The following is a 15,046-nucleotide window of genomic DNA, read 5'->3' on the forward strand; positions in this document are numbered from 1 at the left end:
CCTCAAGCTCAAGCACAGTTCACAGTGGGAGAGACTGATAATGGTTCATATAAAACCAGCCCTGCAATTTTGAAAGCCAGAGAAACTGTTCACTGAGTGTGATGACATAATCCCATGTGCAATGCCTACATCTGTTTTAGCTTCTGCTGATATTCAAGTAGAAAAATACATTAACTCCCCGAGCTTGCACAGGATCAGGTAACTTTCTATGGAGCTAGAGTAGGAGAGGATAAAATTCCACACATAAGCATGGTTATTAAGCTAAATAACCAAGTGCATCCCTAGAAGTAAGTCGTTCTAGCTATCTTAAATGCTGAGGCAGAATCAAGACTTCTTAAAGCTAGTTAGAGCCTGAGAATGTGGGCCTAAGAGAGGCTTTTCAGTATATTCTAAGACACCCTAAGATATCCAGCAAGTGCATGATGTTGCTAGCTCAATCTGGGACAGCTGCACGCTTACACACACACACACACACACACACACACACACACACCCCCCTATGAATATGTATGTATTAGAGGGTTCTTGGGACAGTATAGTATAGTATCGTTAGTTATTGAGAGATATCTATACTAGGGTAATAGGGATGGAAAATCCCTGTTTTCTCACATTGAACTTTAAAGGAAAAGTTACATGGTATGCGACACTGGGCTATTTTATGTGTGTCTGTGTTCATGACCATACATGTGCACATGTGCAGGTGTGTAGGTATGTGCAGAGCCCAGAGGTTAATTTCAGACATCTTTCTCTATTGCTCCTTGTCTTCTATGTGAAGACAGGGTCTCTTTCTCACTGAGCCTGAAGTTTGCAGACTCAGCTATACTGGCTGGCCGGCCAGCTCTATCTCTTGCCTGTGTCTCCCTATCACTAGATTATGGGTGTCTGCCAATACACTCAGATTTTTCATGTGGGTGCTAGAGATTAGATTCAGGCCTTTTTGCTTGCATGATGTGTACTTTATTAACTGAGCCATCTCCCCAGCCCTTCTTTGACTATTTTGACTTAGAATTTTACACAAATGAATAATAACAATATCTAAGGTTATTAGATTTGTCTGAATTTAATGTTTAATTACTTCTAAATATTCAAATATTTTACAAATATAAAGTAAGGAGAAGTACTAAGGAGAAGTTGGGTAGAAACTTAGATATTTGAATTTTTATGGAAAGTCAATTTTTCCTCAATAAATTTTCTGCGAGTTCTTAATCATTATTAACTGAAAAAGGGATAATACATATATGTAATATGCACATATATTACATATATATCCCCTACTGATTCTCAAAAAAATAATTAACATGTAGCACATTTATCATATAAAACTGGCTTAAAATGAAATGCTCTCCAAATAAATATACTGTTTTTAATATCATTGATTTTCATTCTGAATTGGGTGAGAGAAAATGAAATTTCAGCTTTATAATTTACTAGGTCAAATTATTCTCTGGGTCAAACAGTTGAATCAGAAACGTACTATCGTCAATATTTTGTTCAGTTTTGGATTACTCTGAGAGAATCTGTAAAACGTTCTGCAATAAAAGAGTAGAATGGCTAAGGGGAGAAAGGCATTCCACCCAGATCTGAGAGAACTGTCAGATCTAATCCTCAGAACAGCAACGTCCGGGCGCTCCACCTTGTAGATTAGAACACTGAGATTTAGAGGAAATGAAGTGACCGGTGTAAGGTCAGACAGTAAGAATGAGAGCTGTTCTCTCTGCCAGGGCTTCCGTGAGCTCTCAGTAGTGCTACCCACCCACTTTCCTAAGGTCACCAACTCACACAAGTCATTTCGTCACCAACTGAGAGGATCCTCCAGCGACTACCTCATGTATTGACAGAGAGCTCCATGAATGAAGCAGTCCTACCGCCTTTGATGGCCTGCAAGAGTCATGAGTTCCCTTAGCATTAGGTAGGTCTTTCTTTTTTACGTTTTGTTCGTGAGTCTCAGGTACTATTTCAGGATGCGTCTCACAACCCTGCGTCCTCACGCTGCCTGTGAGGTGCCTTTGCTCCTTTGGCATATGGCAATCTCTTTTCTCTCCCCTCACCAGGCATTTCTTAGCTGTTACCTATGCACTTGATACTTTTGTATTTTCAATCTCTTAGCAGAGGGTGGTTCTTTCTAGCTGATTTGATTTTTAAATTGTTACTTCCAGTAACTCCACATTTTGGAGGTTTGTCTTCCTTTTGGCTCATTGCTTAAACTATCCCTGTTTAAAAAAGACACTTGATTTTTTTTCTCACTATGTGACCTGAAAAGTATTCAGAGATTGACAGTGTGACTCTAATCAGCACTATTCAAATAATGTTCTGGCTCAGTGACTGGATGTATGCTTAGCATGCGTTTGAGGTCCTCAGTTTAATCCTCAACATCAATCAATCAATCAACAAATATAGGACAGGTTTTAAATACCAAACTGATGGTCAATGTTACAAAAAGATTTCAAGAGACATTTCTAAATGTATCTTGCTGCCACATTGGGGATTCATGTAACTCTGGTAATACAGAATTAAGATCTTTAGACACAAGGAAAAAAAAAAAAAAGGACATGATATAATTAAGAAGAAAATTCCCCGAGACTAAAAGCTAGTAAGTTGTACTCAGGTAGAAGTGTATGCTGTCTTACTTAGTATGTATTCATTTATTTATTAATCAGATATTGTCATGCATATTCTGCACTGCACAGTCAATATGAAAGTTTCTACAAAAATAAGTTTTACTATCCCTTGTTTACACAAATTGAGCCTCCTTTCTGGAGGTTAAACCCTATTTGTTGGAAGCAGAGGGAGTTGGAGAACCTTCCATTAACATAAATAAAAGATATGGGCGAGGGCTATAAGGTGAGCATTCAACTAGAACTCGCACACACACTCACTCACTCACTCACTCTTAAGGCTGCTGAAATATCAAGTCTTCAATTCTCCATTAAAAACAAGCCCTGATTTTAAGCTTTCAAATTATTTAAAGATGTGAAAGTCTGTCTGCAGTTGAGCCCCGTTCAAAGCCAGAACAGAAATCATTTCTTCTTCTTCCAACTCAAAGTATGTTTAGGAGAAGGACGTCTGATAGAAGTGGCTGTGCCAGCCTAACCAACTCTAAATACAAAACGCTTCTAGCAACATTTGGATACATATAATTTGACAAAAAGTTTTGTAAACTTAAGCTTTGAAAAAATAGAAACTATAAGCTCCAGCTTAAAGCTTAATATGCAATTGAAAGAAAATAATATTTTGTAGAAAAAAATTGCCCTTCCAAAAAGAGACAAAAATGACTAACTTTTATTTCCCAAGAGAATTATGCTACTTTTATACAACAAAATTACAGCCCCCACAAATTGCTTTCAACAATTCCATCGCTTCTTCATTTGACCACTTGAAAATCAAGATTCTTTCAGATTATAAATATAACTTTTTATAACTCTGTTATTACGTACTGTGAATGGAGAAAGAGGGCCAATCTTGTGGCCGTAGCGTCGAATGGCTTCTCTGATGTGGCAGGGCTGGATGGCATCGCTGTGAGCCTCAGCACCACAGGCCGCAGTACTCTGGGACAGAAAAACACATAAATTGTTACTAAATCAAAAACACACAACAGAACTCCAGTGTATAAAATATGAAAATAAACCTTTATAAAATGGGCCATTTTTCCCTTAGGATGCACATCACTGCCGCCATATACAACATCTAAAAAGAAAGTTCCATTAACAAATCAAAGATGACTTTTCCATGACCCCGTCCAAGCAGACCCACCAAATGCAGTTTTTATGCCTTCAATATTTCACCCAAGCCTGCATGTCAGGTAGGAGTGCTCAGCCACTTGTGTGCCAGCGAAAAAATGTCACGGGCCTTGTTGAAAGACCCACAGGAAGCTCTTTTCAAAAAAAAAGTTTAAACATTTATTACTATAAATGTTTCTTGGGAGATTCTTGGGCTTATTTTTGAAATGAGTTGAGTCATGAATTTAAAATGAAAAAATGTAAAATGGTCATATATTTGTCATATTGGGGACTGTCATAGACAACCATTTAATTCGATTCTTAATATTTTAGGTGTCCTTGGTATAAAGTAAAATAAAACCATATTTTATCTCATGTATGAAAGGCATGTTTGAAATCACAAAAAGACAAGAATGATTTTGTGCAATGAGAGTGTGAATACAGACTCAGGAATCTATATGTATGTTTTATGAATGTATGTGTGTGATACAACTTCAAACAATTAAGATGCTCTTGAATTGTGAGTGCAGTAAAAGGCAGTGAACTGTCCTAGTCAGGTCTGCAAGTTCAGCCTTGGGCCCAGAGACCTTGGGTCCAGTTTGGAGTCCATCTGTTACCAGCTCTGTCAATATCTCTGGGCCTCAGATATCTTTTTTCCCCCATCTATAAATTAGGGTAATAATTCTAAATACTCCACAGGCTGGCTGTGAAAATAAATGAATTGAAATGTATAGGGCACTTAGAATTATAGCGACAGGCCATAATGTTACACTGGGGTCAGATTATCATTTAAGGTTCAAAAATGGGAACACCACATACTCAACATGATAAGCCAACAGAAAGCACAGTAGGCACCAGATGTCACCTCATTAACTGTACAGAATTAAGAGAAAGAACTATTCAGTCTACACACTATTGTAATTGTGTTCTAGAACCCATGCACAGTCACCCAGTTAGTGTCGTTTGCTTTCCAGAGCCTACGATTACTGCAATTTTTCTGATAATTCTCACAGGTCTGACATCATGATGACTCACAGGGAATATAATTCTGTATGTAGAACTTCTGTGGCTTACAGTTTGAAACAATCTCACCAAAATGAAAAAACACAGCCTCCCTGACTCAGCAATTTTACCTTGAAGAATTTTCCTAATGATACATTTCAAGAGTACAAACTAATACGTATAAACATACACATGAACAGCCAATTCACTGCTATTTGGATTGACAACAAAATGCTTACCAGTAAGACTAGGCAAATTCAGTATGATGCAGTCATTCAAAGAAACAGAAAAGATGGCACCCATTATGGGCCTTTCTGGAATGACTCTTATAGTGTGATTCCTAAGATATGTTATGTGAAAAAACAACAAAGTATTCAATCACTCAGCACTGTGTTACCGTTTATTGAAAAGAGACTGAGCTAGGAGGTGGTGGTACACTTCTTACACCTTTAATCCCAGCACTCAGGAGGAATTTTAGTTCCAGGCCAGACTGGTCTACAGAGTGAGTTCCAGGACAGCCAGGGATACACAGAGAAACCCTGTCTCCACAAACAAAACTCTGAAACAAGTGTTGTTTATCCATTTAAACATGGACGGTCTCTGTGAGGGTTCAGTGAATATCCTAAAGGGCTCTCACGCATGCTCAGTGGCAGGCAAGAAGACAAGAGTCAGAGAAAGACTTACTTTTCATTATATTCTTCCCTGGACTTTGAAAATACACTTTATCTACAAATGATCCAAACAATGAAAATTCCTACCAAACAGGAATATTTGCTAATTATCTAAGCTGAACCTAAAAGGAAGACTTGTAAGGATTCAGGCATTATGCTGGCCTGCCCCTCTCACCTGGCAGAATGCACTCAGGTCAGCCCAGGGTTCCATTATTACTAGTCTGCATGCAGGTGCAAAGGACCCCTTTAAAAGACAGACTCCGCCCACTTACACTCTTTATCCACTCTCTTTTCTGCTGTTCCCGTGGGGCAGACAGGACTTTTCCTTCTGTCCTCTCTCTGTGTCTCTTTACCTCTTTCTAGTAAAACTTCTCACTTAGGCTCTGTCTGCCTGGCGCCTTTGTCCCCCACCTTGGTCACCCTAGCCCGCCACGGAATCCGTCAAAGTCCCCCATGCACATTATTCCTAACAAGACTTAAAGCATAAAAAAACCAGCTCTTGAATATTTTGTTATAACAAGAGTTGAAATAAGGCAAATCAGAACTCATGGAGGATCTTTCTCTACCTCTCCTGTGCCCCACATCAACATGGATTAAGTTATCTTAACCTTCCCTTTGGTAATGATGTAAAGATAGACATTGTTTCTTTGCGTGCTTTCTCAATTCTCAGTCCATTTCATTTCACCCCTAGAAGGAATACATATGAATACAATGCAACCATCAGGTCCCCAGAGGTGGCAAAGCCTCTTCAGTGTGATTCTCTTGCTCTGTGATTCACACACTTGCTTTTATAGCTGATGCCCATCAAGGAGGTGGCAGGATCCTCTCCATTTGTGGAAATGTATCAAGTGGTGAGCTGAATTTAGAATCTAAAGAGAAAATCTTCCTGTAGGAACTCAACAAGAGGAAATGAAGAAGTAGACACCAAGGTCAGTATCCTATGTACAAAATGAAGTTCTAAGTCCTTCCTAAGTACAATTCCCCTATGGTAATCCCCTAAATTCACCGTTTTCTCTTTGAAAATTGCACTTAGTTTTCATTTCTTAACTCAAGGCAAAGATAGGACTTCTGCTAAGTTAGCCAATAGATTTGATTATTTTTGTAGAAGGTTTTGTCCCAAACCTCTTAACTTTGTAATTACAATCCAATAGGACCTAGGAACCCGGACGTAGCTAGCAGATTATCTGGCCTGGGTCTCCCTGTCCTCCCAAGATTCCTACATTGAGAGCTTAATGTCCAAGGGCTTTAGGAGGAGACACAGTTATGAGGGTAGAGCTCCCACTCTTACTCCCATGTGAGGTTAGATGACTATGCATGAAACTATATGCTATATATTCACTAACCAACGAATTTGCCAGCATCTTAACTTTGAACTCCCTAGCCTTTGGAATGTGAGAAACAAATTTCATGTTTGTAAACAGCACAATTTATAGGATTTTACTCTAGTAGCCTGAATGGACTATGACAGAATAATAAATTAGAGATGACCTGTGTTCATTAATGTTTTAAAAAAGATTTACTTTTATTTTATGTATATAGGTGTTTTGCTTGCTTATATGTCTTGTGCATCACAAGCATGCCAGCAGAGGCCAGAAAGGGGTGTCAGGTCCCCTGGAACTGGAGTTAGCAGAGGGCTGTCAGTTGCTATGTGCTGCTAAGGTTTGAGTCTGGTCCTCTGCAAGACTAGCCAGTGCTCTTACACACTGAGACAACTCAAGCCCTTCCGACTGCTACTTGTAAATATGGAGACAAAGCACACTGGGTCATGCATTGTTTTAAGAAACGAAGCTAATTTTACCTTAATAATGATAAATACATACACTTTTGTGAAAATGCCATTAAGTTTTCCATTTTACCAAGTTAATACTCATCTGCCATGCCATTTTTTTAGTAACTGCTGGCATTAACATGAATGAAGTTACCATGGGAATGTCTATATTTTCTTGGTTTGTCCATTGAGTTCATTGGAAGAGAGATTTATAATTTAAAGGTTTATATTCCTAGTAATTTCTTTTCACCTCAATAAATACTTTATACCCATATCTGATTCCTTAACAAGGTAAGTAGAATCCGTTCAATTAAAGAGATATTCCATATTTAGAAATAATAACTGATGAGTGATTCTAGTATTTTCTAATCTTCAAAGTTGTTTAGGAAAAATGAAAAATTAACACCAAAGGTCTTTGTTCTCTGTTTCCAAGAATTGTGTATATACCCCAAATACATGAGAAGTGTTAGATTTATCAATTCACTTTTTCCATTCTCATTACTGCCACATTTTAGGTATTGTTAACTTTCTAAAAGTAAAATCAACATATTTTGATAGAATATAGGGTTCTGTTGCCTACAGAGCATTAGCAGACATTAGCGGACACGGTGCTCAGCACTGATTGTTGCCCTTCTTTCGGTGATTTGGTGAAGTCCGTTCCTCTTCTTGGCTGCATTCATACTCCAACTGTGTATTTTTTTCATGTCCCGTTTCTTCATCCAGGGACTGATGCCAACCAAACACTGGATGCTCAAGCAGCAGACGAAGTCTCCACATTCCTGAACTCACTCTTGTCTCTCTGTTGTTCAGGGTTAGTTTTCATTGCACAAAATCTCTTAGCAGTTTGAACTCTCAACTGTGGTAGATGGAAATTATTGCTATAGAGAAACTTCTGTTGACACTAGATCTCTAGCTATGTCTATACCTGCTCTGATTCTTCTTCTAAGATGGAAAAATCTGGCCATGGTAAGGAGTGTCCTATTGTTTCTCAGTCTTCCTCCTACTCCGAATAACTCAGGGTTTCAGGACCTTGAATCGCAGACAACTGTTTCTCATTCTCTCTCTACTTACAGTGGTGGATTAGATCTTATGCTAAGTTTGAAAACTTTACAAAGAAAGAGCCATGGTGAAAGCTTAGGGTCCATGTGACCATGCACCAAGCATGTAATCTGTCACGTGCAGCGAGAGTGCTTTCCCCACTGCTGTTCAGGCGACAGTCTCAGGAACTCTGAGATTTGAGGCCAAAGTACAACATACACAGCATAATTCTCTCATCTCAGGGGTTTAGGAAATTAGTTACTGTGAGAATAATAGTCCTATATAATTAGGAAAAGTTAATCTTTAATTACAGATACTGAAACTGGAAGTCAATTAAGGAAAAGACAAAAAGGAATTACTGAATTTAAAAATTAAATTATTTTATTTTTGTTTTTTGAGACGAGTTTCTCTGTGTCTGGCTGTTCTGGAACTCTGTAGACCAGGATGGCCTCGAACTCACAGAGATCCTTTTACCTCTGCAACCCAAGTGCTGGGATTAATGGCATGTGCCACCATGCCCAGCCACAAAAAATTCAAACATTTTAAACATCATCTGTTTTTAAGTTTTCCAATTTTACCTCATTTAATAAACATAAGTAAAATCAATGAATAAGCCACAGAGATGACTAAATATCAACTTTTTTATTTCTAGTACACAAAGCTTGGAGTATATATTGGAGGCTTAATTATTTCATTTGTATTTTATCCACTGTTTTTACTGAAATGACACTGTATGTTTTTATCACATGAGACAATATAGTGAAATATACATATATTAAACAAATGTGTTGCTTAACTATCATTAATTATCATTGTTATATTTTTGGTGATCACGTAACTTTTACATTTTATATTATTGAAGAAACTTTAACCATAGCCAACTTGCTGTACAAACTGTGTCATGAAATTTACTTCTCTTATCTGATAGTTCCACATCCCTGTGAGAATATATTATTCTTTCTGTGTAATGAATTGTACAATTATACCACCATAACTGAAGTTTTAGTGAAAAAATGACAATATACACAAGTGGCTGACTATAGAAAGTTGTGTATGGATATATGGAGAGAAATAATGATTTTAGAATAGAAAACTACTAATTCTGGTACAGATAATTTCTGATTTAGGAGAAATCAGATATAGAGTGGAAAACCTTAACTGTGAAATACCCCAAATTTAATAGTTTTAATAAGATAAAGAAAGAAGTGTTTAAATATTCAAGTGAAAAAATCCTAGAATTTCCAAAAAGTATGAAAAATTATCTCCTACATTCACAATTATGAAGTTACTTACAACTCATGTCTACATACTTTGGAAAGTATGCAGAGAAGTGTGCAGCACATGAAAACAATGGTTATACACATGTTGATTTAAAATGTAAGACAGTGGATGCCAGAAAACAGTGGAATGGCATAACTTAAATACTGAAAACAAAACTACCAACCTAGAATTCCATATTGAAATATCTCTCAGGAATAAAAGAACAGATACTTTGGGAAAAATGGAAAGTAAACAAACCATCACTATCAATTTGCACTTTAATCTGTGTTAAATTAGATGGAGAAATAACAAGACTGAGAAGTAACCCTACCTGGATTTATGCTTTACTATAAAGCTACAATAATCGAGCCAGGGAAACACTGTAACCTCACAGATAAGTCAGTGAAACAGTGAAATTCCTTCTAGATATGCTGCCATCTGACTTATGACAAAGCTACTATGTTTCTGCAGTGACTAGAAATCCATGTATAAACACTGAGTGTGTTGGAACTGGAGAGATTACCCAGTAGTTAGAGCACTAGGTGCTCTTCTAGGTTGGATTCTCAGCACCCACATGGCAGCTCACAAAGGTCTGTAATTCCAGTTGTTAGGGACACTCTTCTGGCCTTGGAGGACACTGCATGCATGTGACACACAGACATACATGTGCTCAAAACCCACATATGCATCATTAAAAAAGAAGCCATGAATGTGGCCTCAGCTTGTACTTCGCTCACACTGATAGGACTACGCGTAAAACTAAAACCGGAAAGCCCACAGAAGGAAATGAGAGTACCATCATGACCTGGAAGCAGGCAAAGGGTGAACCAGACTTCATCCAAAATCCAACTCACGTTCATTAAAACACACTAAGGGGAAGGTGTAGTGGTGCACACCTGTCATTTCAGCACCTGAGAGGCTGAGGCAGGAGGATTATGAGGCCAGTATGGGCTATAAAGTTAAACCCTGGCTCTAAAAGGATACCACTAAGCCCATCAACAGGTAAGTCCCAAACAGTGAGAAAGTGATTGTGAAGCAGCATGAGGCAACAGGCCTTTACCTAGGATGCATACAGAACTCCTACAGATTGGTACTACCTTCTCCCTGTATATAAAATTCCTCACCAGTGAACATTCATTAGATCGGCTAAAGTAAAGCCAGTGATAACAGCAGGCAGAGAGAGATGGGGGGAGGCTAAGAGAGGGAGGGGAAGAGACAGAGGAACTGCAGGACGAGTAAAGGGATGATCAGATGGATATAATAAATATTGGCATAGTAAAATGTCAACTGTATTTATAGACTGGCAAGTGCATGCCAATTAAGATTGTAGGTATAGTGTTCACACTAGAATTCTCTTCCTGTTTAAGAGAAAAGTATTAGTATCTTGTTTATGCCTACTGTTGGAACACTGTCCAAGAAGGGGGATGTGTGTATATATTTCTGAGTGCTTGTAAGAAAACTCCAAGAATCCAAGAGTCTTGGGACCTCGATTTCTTTAAAAACATCAAACTGCTCCTGGATTATGCGTCTGTGCCCCTCCCAAGTGTAGTGGATTGAGTGAGTTCTTCAGGTTACATTACAGCTGGCCATATTGATTGTTTACACGCCTTTATGGAAAACCACGTTGCCATGTGTGGCTTGCCCACCGCATGCAGCCCGCCCTTGTGATTGTATACTTTACTCGTGTGTCTCCTCTTAGCCCTCAGGTACAGAGTGTCTGATGCTTTGAATAGAGTTGCCTGGTGCATGAGACTTCATAAATTCCACCCCATTTATGGGCCACATTCTCCCAGGTTCCACAAAAGTTGTTTCAAGTCTGACTAGATGGCATTGACTGTGGGCACCTATAAACTGGTTGCTTAAGCTATGAGCTGTGAGAAACACACACACACACACACACACACACACACACACACACACTTTCATATCTCTTAAAAAAAAGCCAAAAACCAAAATTATTTCTCTCCACTCTCTATCAAAAAGGAAAGGAAAAAAACAAAACCAAAGCACAAAAACAAACAACAACTACAACGAAATCCACCAACCTTTTTCCTCTTTCTCTGCTTGCTTTTAGTAGAGTCTTGTCCTGTACTCCCATTCCCCAGGGATCCCGATGTGGCTCTCCCAGAATGCTGTGATCCAGAAGAGGGAGCTGTTGGTGTAGGAGGTGGTGTGTTCTCAGGAGAGTCTGGGCAGGACTTCAAACAGGACCCCTGCACAGACACATGGCTTTGAAATGAACTGACCAGACCTCCTAGCAATACATTATCTTTGCTGTCTTTTGCAATTAATACTATTTATAGTTTAAATTTTTCTTATCTGTTCCATCATAATTTTTAATCTAATTATTCAGACAAAAACTTTGTAACCACTGCTTCTAAAAAAATCTGTTAACTTTGTTGGATACCATGGAATTTTTGCCTGTATTTTAAGTTTACAAGTCTTCAAGGGAATCTCTAAAATCTCCCCAAACTGGATGGTTTTAGACATTGTGTGTCAATGGCTACCAGCATTTTCCCCATAGCTCAAAATCTTCATTTAGGATCACTGAGTCCTTCCATACAATGTCCTCTCTCCTTCCTAAATATTGCTCCTTTATTTATTTGGACTATAAGCCCGCTATTTATTTCATCTCAAATATTTGAAGAACTTTATTTCCATGCTCAGTTACTCTAGCTTTTTTAAGACAGTTATCACAGACAAAAATCCCCTTCTTAACTGCCTCTATCCATGTTCACTGGGTAAATGGCATCCTATAGGATGGTGTTAGGAAACAGAGGTTATTGCAACGGCAGATAAATGCCTGGGTGGCCAGGTATGGCCTGGCCATACAGATAGCACAGAGAACGCCTAGGCTATTAACCACTTGTAGCCTTCTGGGAAGAAAACAGGTTGTACATCTCTTCCTTTAAAGAGAGAACATTGAGTGTTCAGCATTCCTGGTTTCCCTAGTGCTTATTTGTGAATTCAAGGACCTCTGTGCTCCCAACAGGGTGGTGCCTAAACGTTAGAGGAAATCTTTCTTGTCATATAACAATACTGGCTTCTAAGAAATTTACAGGTATTAAAGCTCTCTAAGCCATTTTCCTATATAGTCTTATCCATCTTTTCCTCATTCTATTAATCATACTAACCATGCACTCCATAGATCAACTATTCTTTATAATACAGTACAAGAAATGATAGATTTTGCAGCAGACCCTTTGCTGAAATTCTGGTACTGGTCTCAATGGTATTTCCTTGATCAGACTGTCTGGAGACATCACCAAACAAGAAACAGTAAAGCTAATTTTGGTTGAGTATCCTTTGCCCAAAATGCTTAAGATCAGTTTTGTTTCAGATTTTAGATTTTTAAAAAATTATTTCAGACTATCTGTGTAGCTCCAAGGGATCATACTCCCACATGTGTAAACCATATGCTGACAAAAGATCTAGAAAATGTAACTATTAGCATTGCCATTACATCTGCTGGTCTAACATCAGGAGCCAGCTCAGTTCCTGCTGTGGTTAGTATTTAAGGATGGTGCCCCCCTCAGGTAAGATGAACCCAATCAACCTGGAGACTGATTACAATGCATTGGCACCAATGGCAGGATCTTCTAAAGACATCTCTTTAATTTATCATCCTTCAGCTGAGATCCTGATAACTCTTTGATAATTCTCAGTAGTCTGTAACAACATATAAGCCCAGGCTTTAAAACTCTTTTAAATGGAACTTCCTGTTAGTTCTCTTTAATGAGTTTTTAGTTTCATCGAGTTACCCACTTCCATCCCTTGCACAATTGTTCTTCTGCTGCCTCTGAGGCCCACAGGGCTCTTGCTCACCAGTCTCCATACCTTCAACATTTGGATGTCCACACGCATTCGCACACATGAGATTTATTTATTTTAATTCTCTAGGTGGCTCATTTGGAAGTCAGTATAATACACTAGCTTGTTCACGGATTTGCTTGTTTGTTTTACAAATCATTCAATCTCCCTTAACCCAGCTACTATCATTCTCCAGATGCCCCCTCTGGTCCATATTTGGCATAATCCTTCATGTTGGCTGCTGATTTGCAATGCTGATGAGTGAGAATTCTGCCTTAGCATGGAATTATCTCTGTGTTTTATCCGATAATAAAGGACAGGAAGGGAGACAGTCTCTATGAATGTCTACTTTGACTACCAGTCACAGGGGAGGGTGGGTGGATGTCAGGCCAGGAAAAAGCTTGAGGCTGACACTGAAAGTCTGTCAGGATGCTCTCTGAGACTCATGCTCCCACCTCCCAGATTGCCCAGGAAACCCAGTACACATAAGACATTTTTTTCAACTGCTTTTTAGCTGGGAAAAGCGCCTGTGGTTGTTGAGTAGTTGCCCAGGGTGGCTCGGCCACCCTGGAGAATCAAGAAAGAGGGATGGGGTTGTTGGGGGTGTTTTCTGAGACTTTCAAGCAATCACTTGAATTCTGAGGGAAAACTAGGTTGTTATGTTCACAGTAAATTTCCTCAATTAGAAATGTTACAACAAATTTGTCTGATGTTAATGGAAAGCACACTATACACATACTTATAAAGCATCAAAGACATTGCAAAGGGCGCTCTTTGACATCATAATTGGAGTTTGAAACATAAAGAAAATAAAGAGTGTTTAATCAACTAAGTAAGCTTTAGGAAGTTTTAAAGCATGGTGACTGATAATGATGTATGACCTTTTTAATGGGCATAAACATTTCAATCCCTACTTGGATTTCGAGCCAATCTGATTCTCCAAGGACTACGAAAAGAAGTTGAGTTGACTTGTGGCTTGTTACTAAGATGCTATATGGGCAGATTCACAGTACAGGTCCTAAGCATTGTAATGAAGTATACACAACTTGGGGCCCATGGTGAGTAATAGAACAGACTAATACAATGACTTCAGGGGTCTCTGAACAACCCAACATTGTACTAAAAATGTGTACCCAGAAAGGGATTTATAGTTTTTTTTTCAGACATTCATATGTCCTTGGCATAAAGCAAATCACATTTGTATCTTCGAAGTGCTTTGTGGTACCATTCTCATCCATGGATAGTAACAGGAAGTAGATGTGTATTCAGGTTATATGTTCCATACAACTTGATCTAAACTCACTTTGTATGTACACATGCAGATGTGAGCCTAGTCTGCGTCTTTCCTCACTATGGCTTTTGGAGTGAATGATATGATACTGCTGCTGGTGTTATTAAGAAACTCAAATACTGACAAATGTATTCAGCATACTCTGCTTCCTCTATGGCTTTCAGGCACATTGTACTGGTAGAGAGCATTTTAGAGACTGAAAGTGTTGCAAAAGGTTACACACGCAGAGACTTCCCAGTCCCCACAGAAAAGGTCCTAGCAGCAAAACCCCATCAGAAAAGAGTGCCAGTGTTCAAACTGAGGATAAATGTCAATGTAAATTATTGTTGAGATAAGTCAGTAAATGATATGAGTAAATGTTAACAATTGTTACATGATAATAATACCTGCCGGCCCCCAGCTCACTCTGGGTCTTTGATTTCTTGAATGCTAAGCAAGAATTATACCACTGATCTATAGCCCAACCCCAACTCTCATCATTTAAGCTACA

The 15,046-nt window shown here is 38.6% G+C and overlaps 1 protein-coding gene across 4 annotated transcripts in view; it reads right to left on the reverse strand.

Annotated features, from left to right (window-relative positions):
* The window catches only part of Supt3h (SPT3 homolog, SAGA and STAGA complex component), a 342,544-nt gene that overhangs the window by 63,289 nt on the left and 264,209 nt on the right, over positions 1-15,046 (reverse strand). For all 4 annotated transcript variants that reach the window (XM_040729632.1, XM_005072308.4, XM_040729633.1 and 1 more), the window contains exons 10-11: positions 11,501-11,668; positions 3,435-3,545 (exon numbers count right to left, since the gene is read on the reverse strand). In XM_040729632.1, coding sequence (XP_040585566.1) covers positions 3,435-3,545; positions 11,501-11,668 — 279 coding nt within the window. The remainder of the gene's footprint in view (positions 1-3,434; positions 3,546-11,500; positions 11,669-15,046) is intronic.

The sequence above is a fragment of the Mesocricetus auratus genome, unplaced genomic scaffold, assembly GCF_017639785.1.
Source record: "Mesocricetus auratus isolate SY011 unplaced genomic scaffold, BCM_Maur_2.0 Super-Scaffold_100021, whole genome shotgun sequence".
NCBI lineage: Eukaryota > Metazoa > Chordata > Mammalia > Rodentia > Cricetidae > Mesocricetus > Mesocricetus auratus.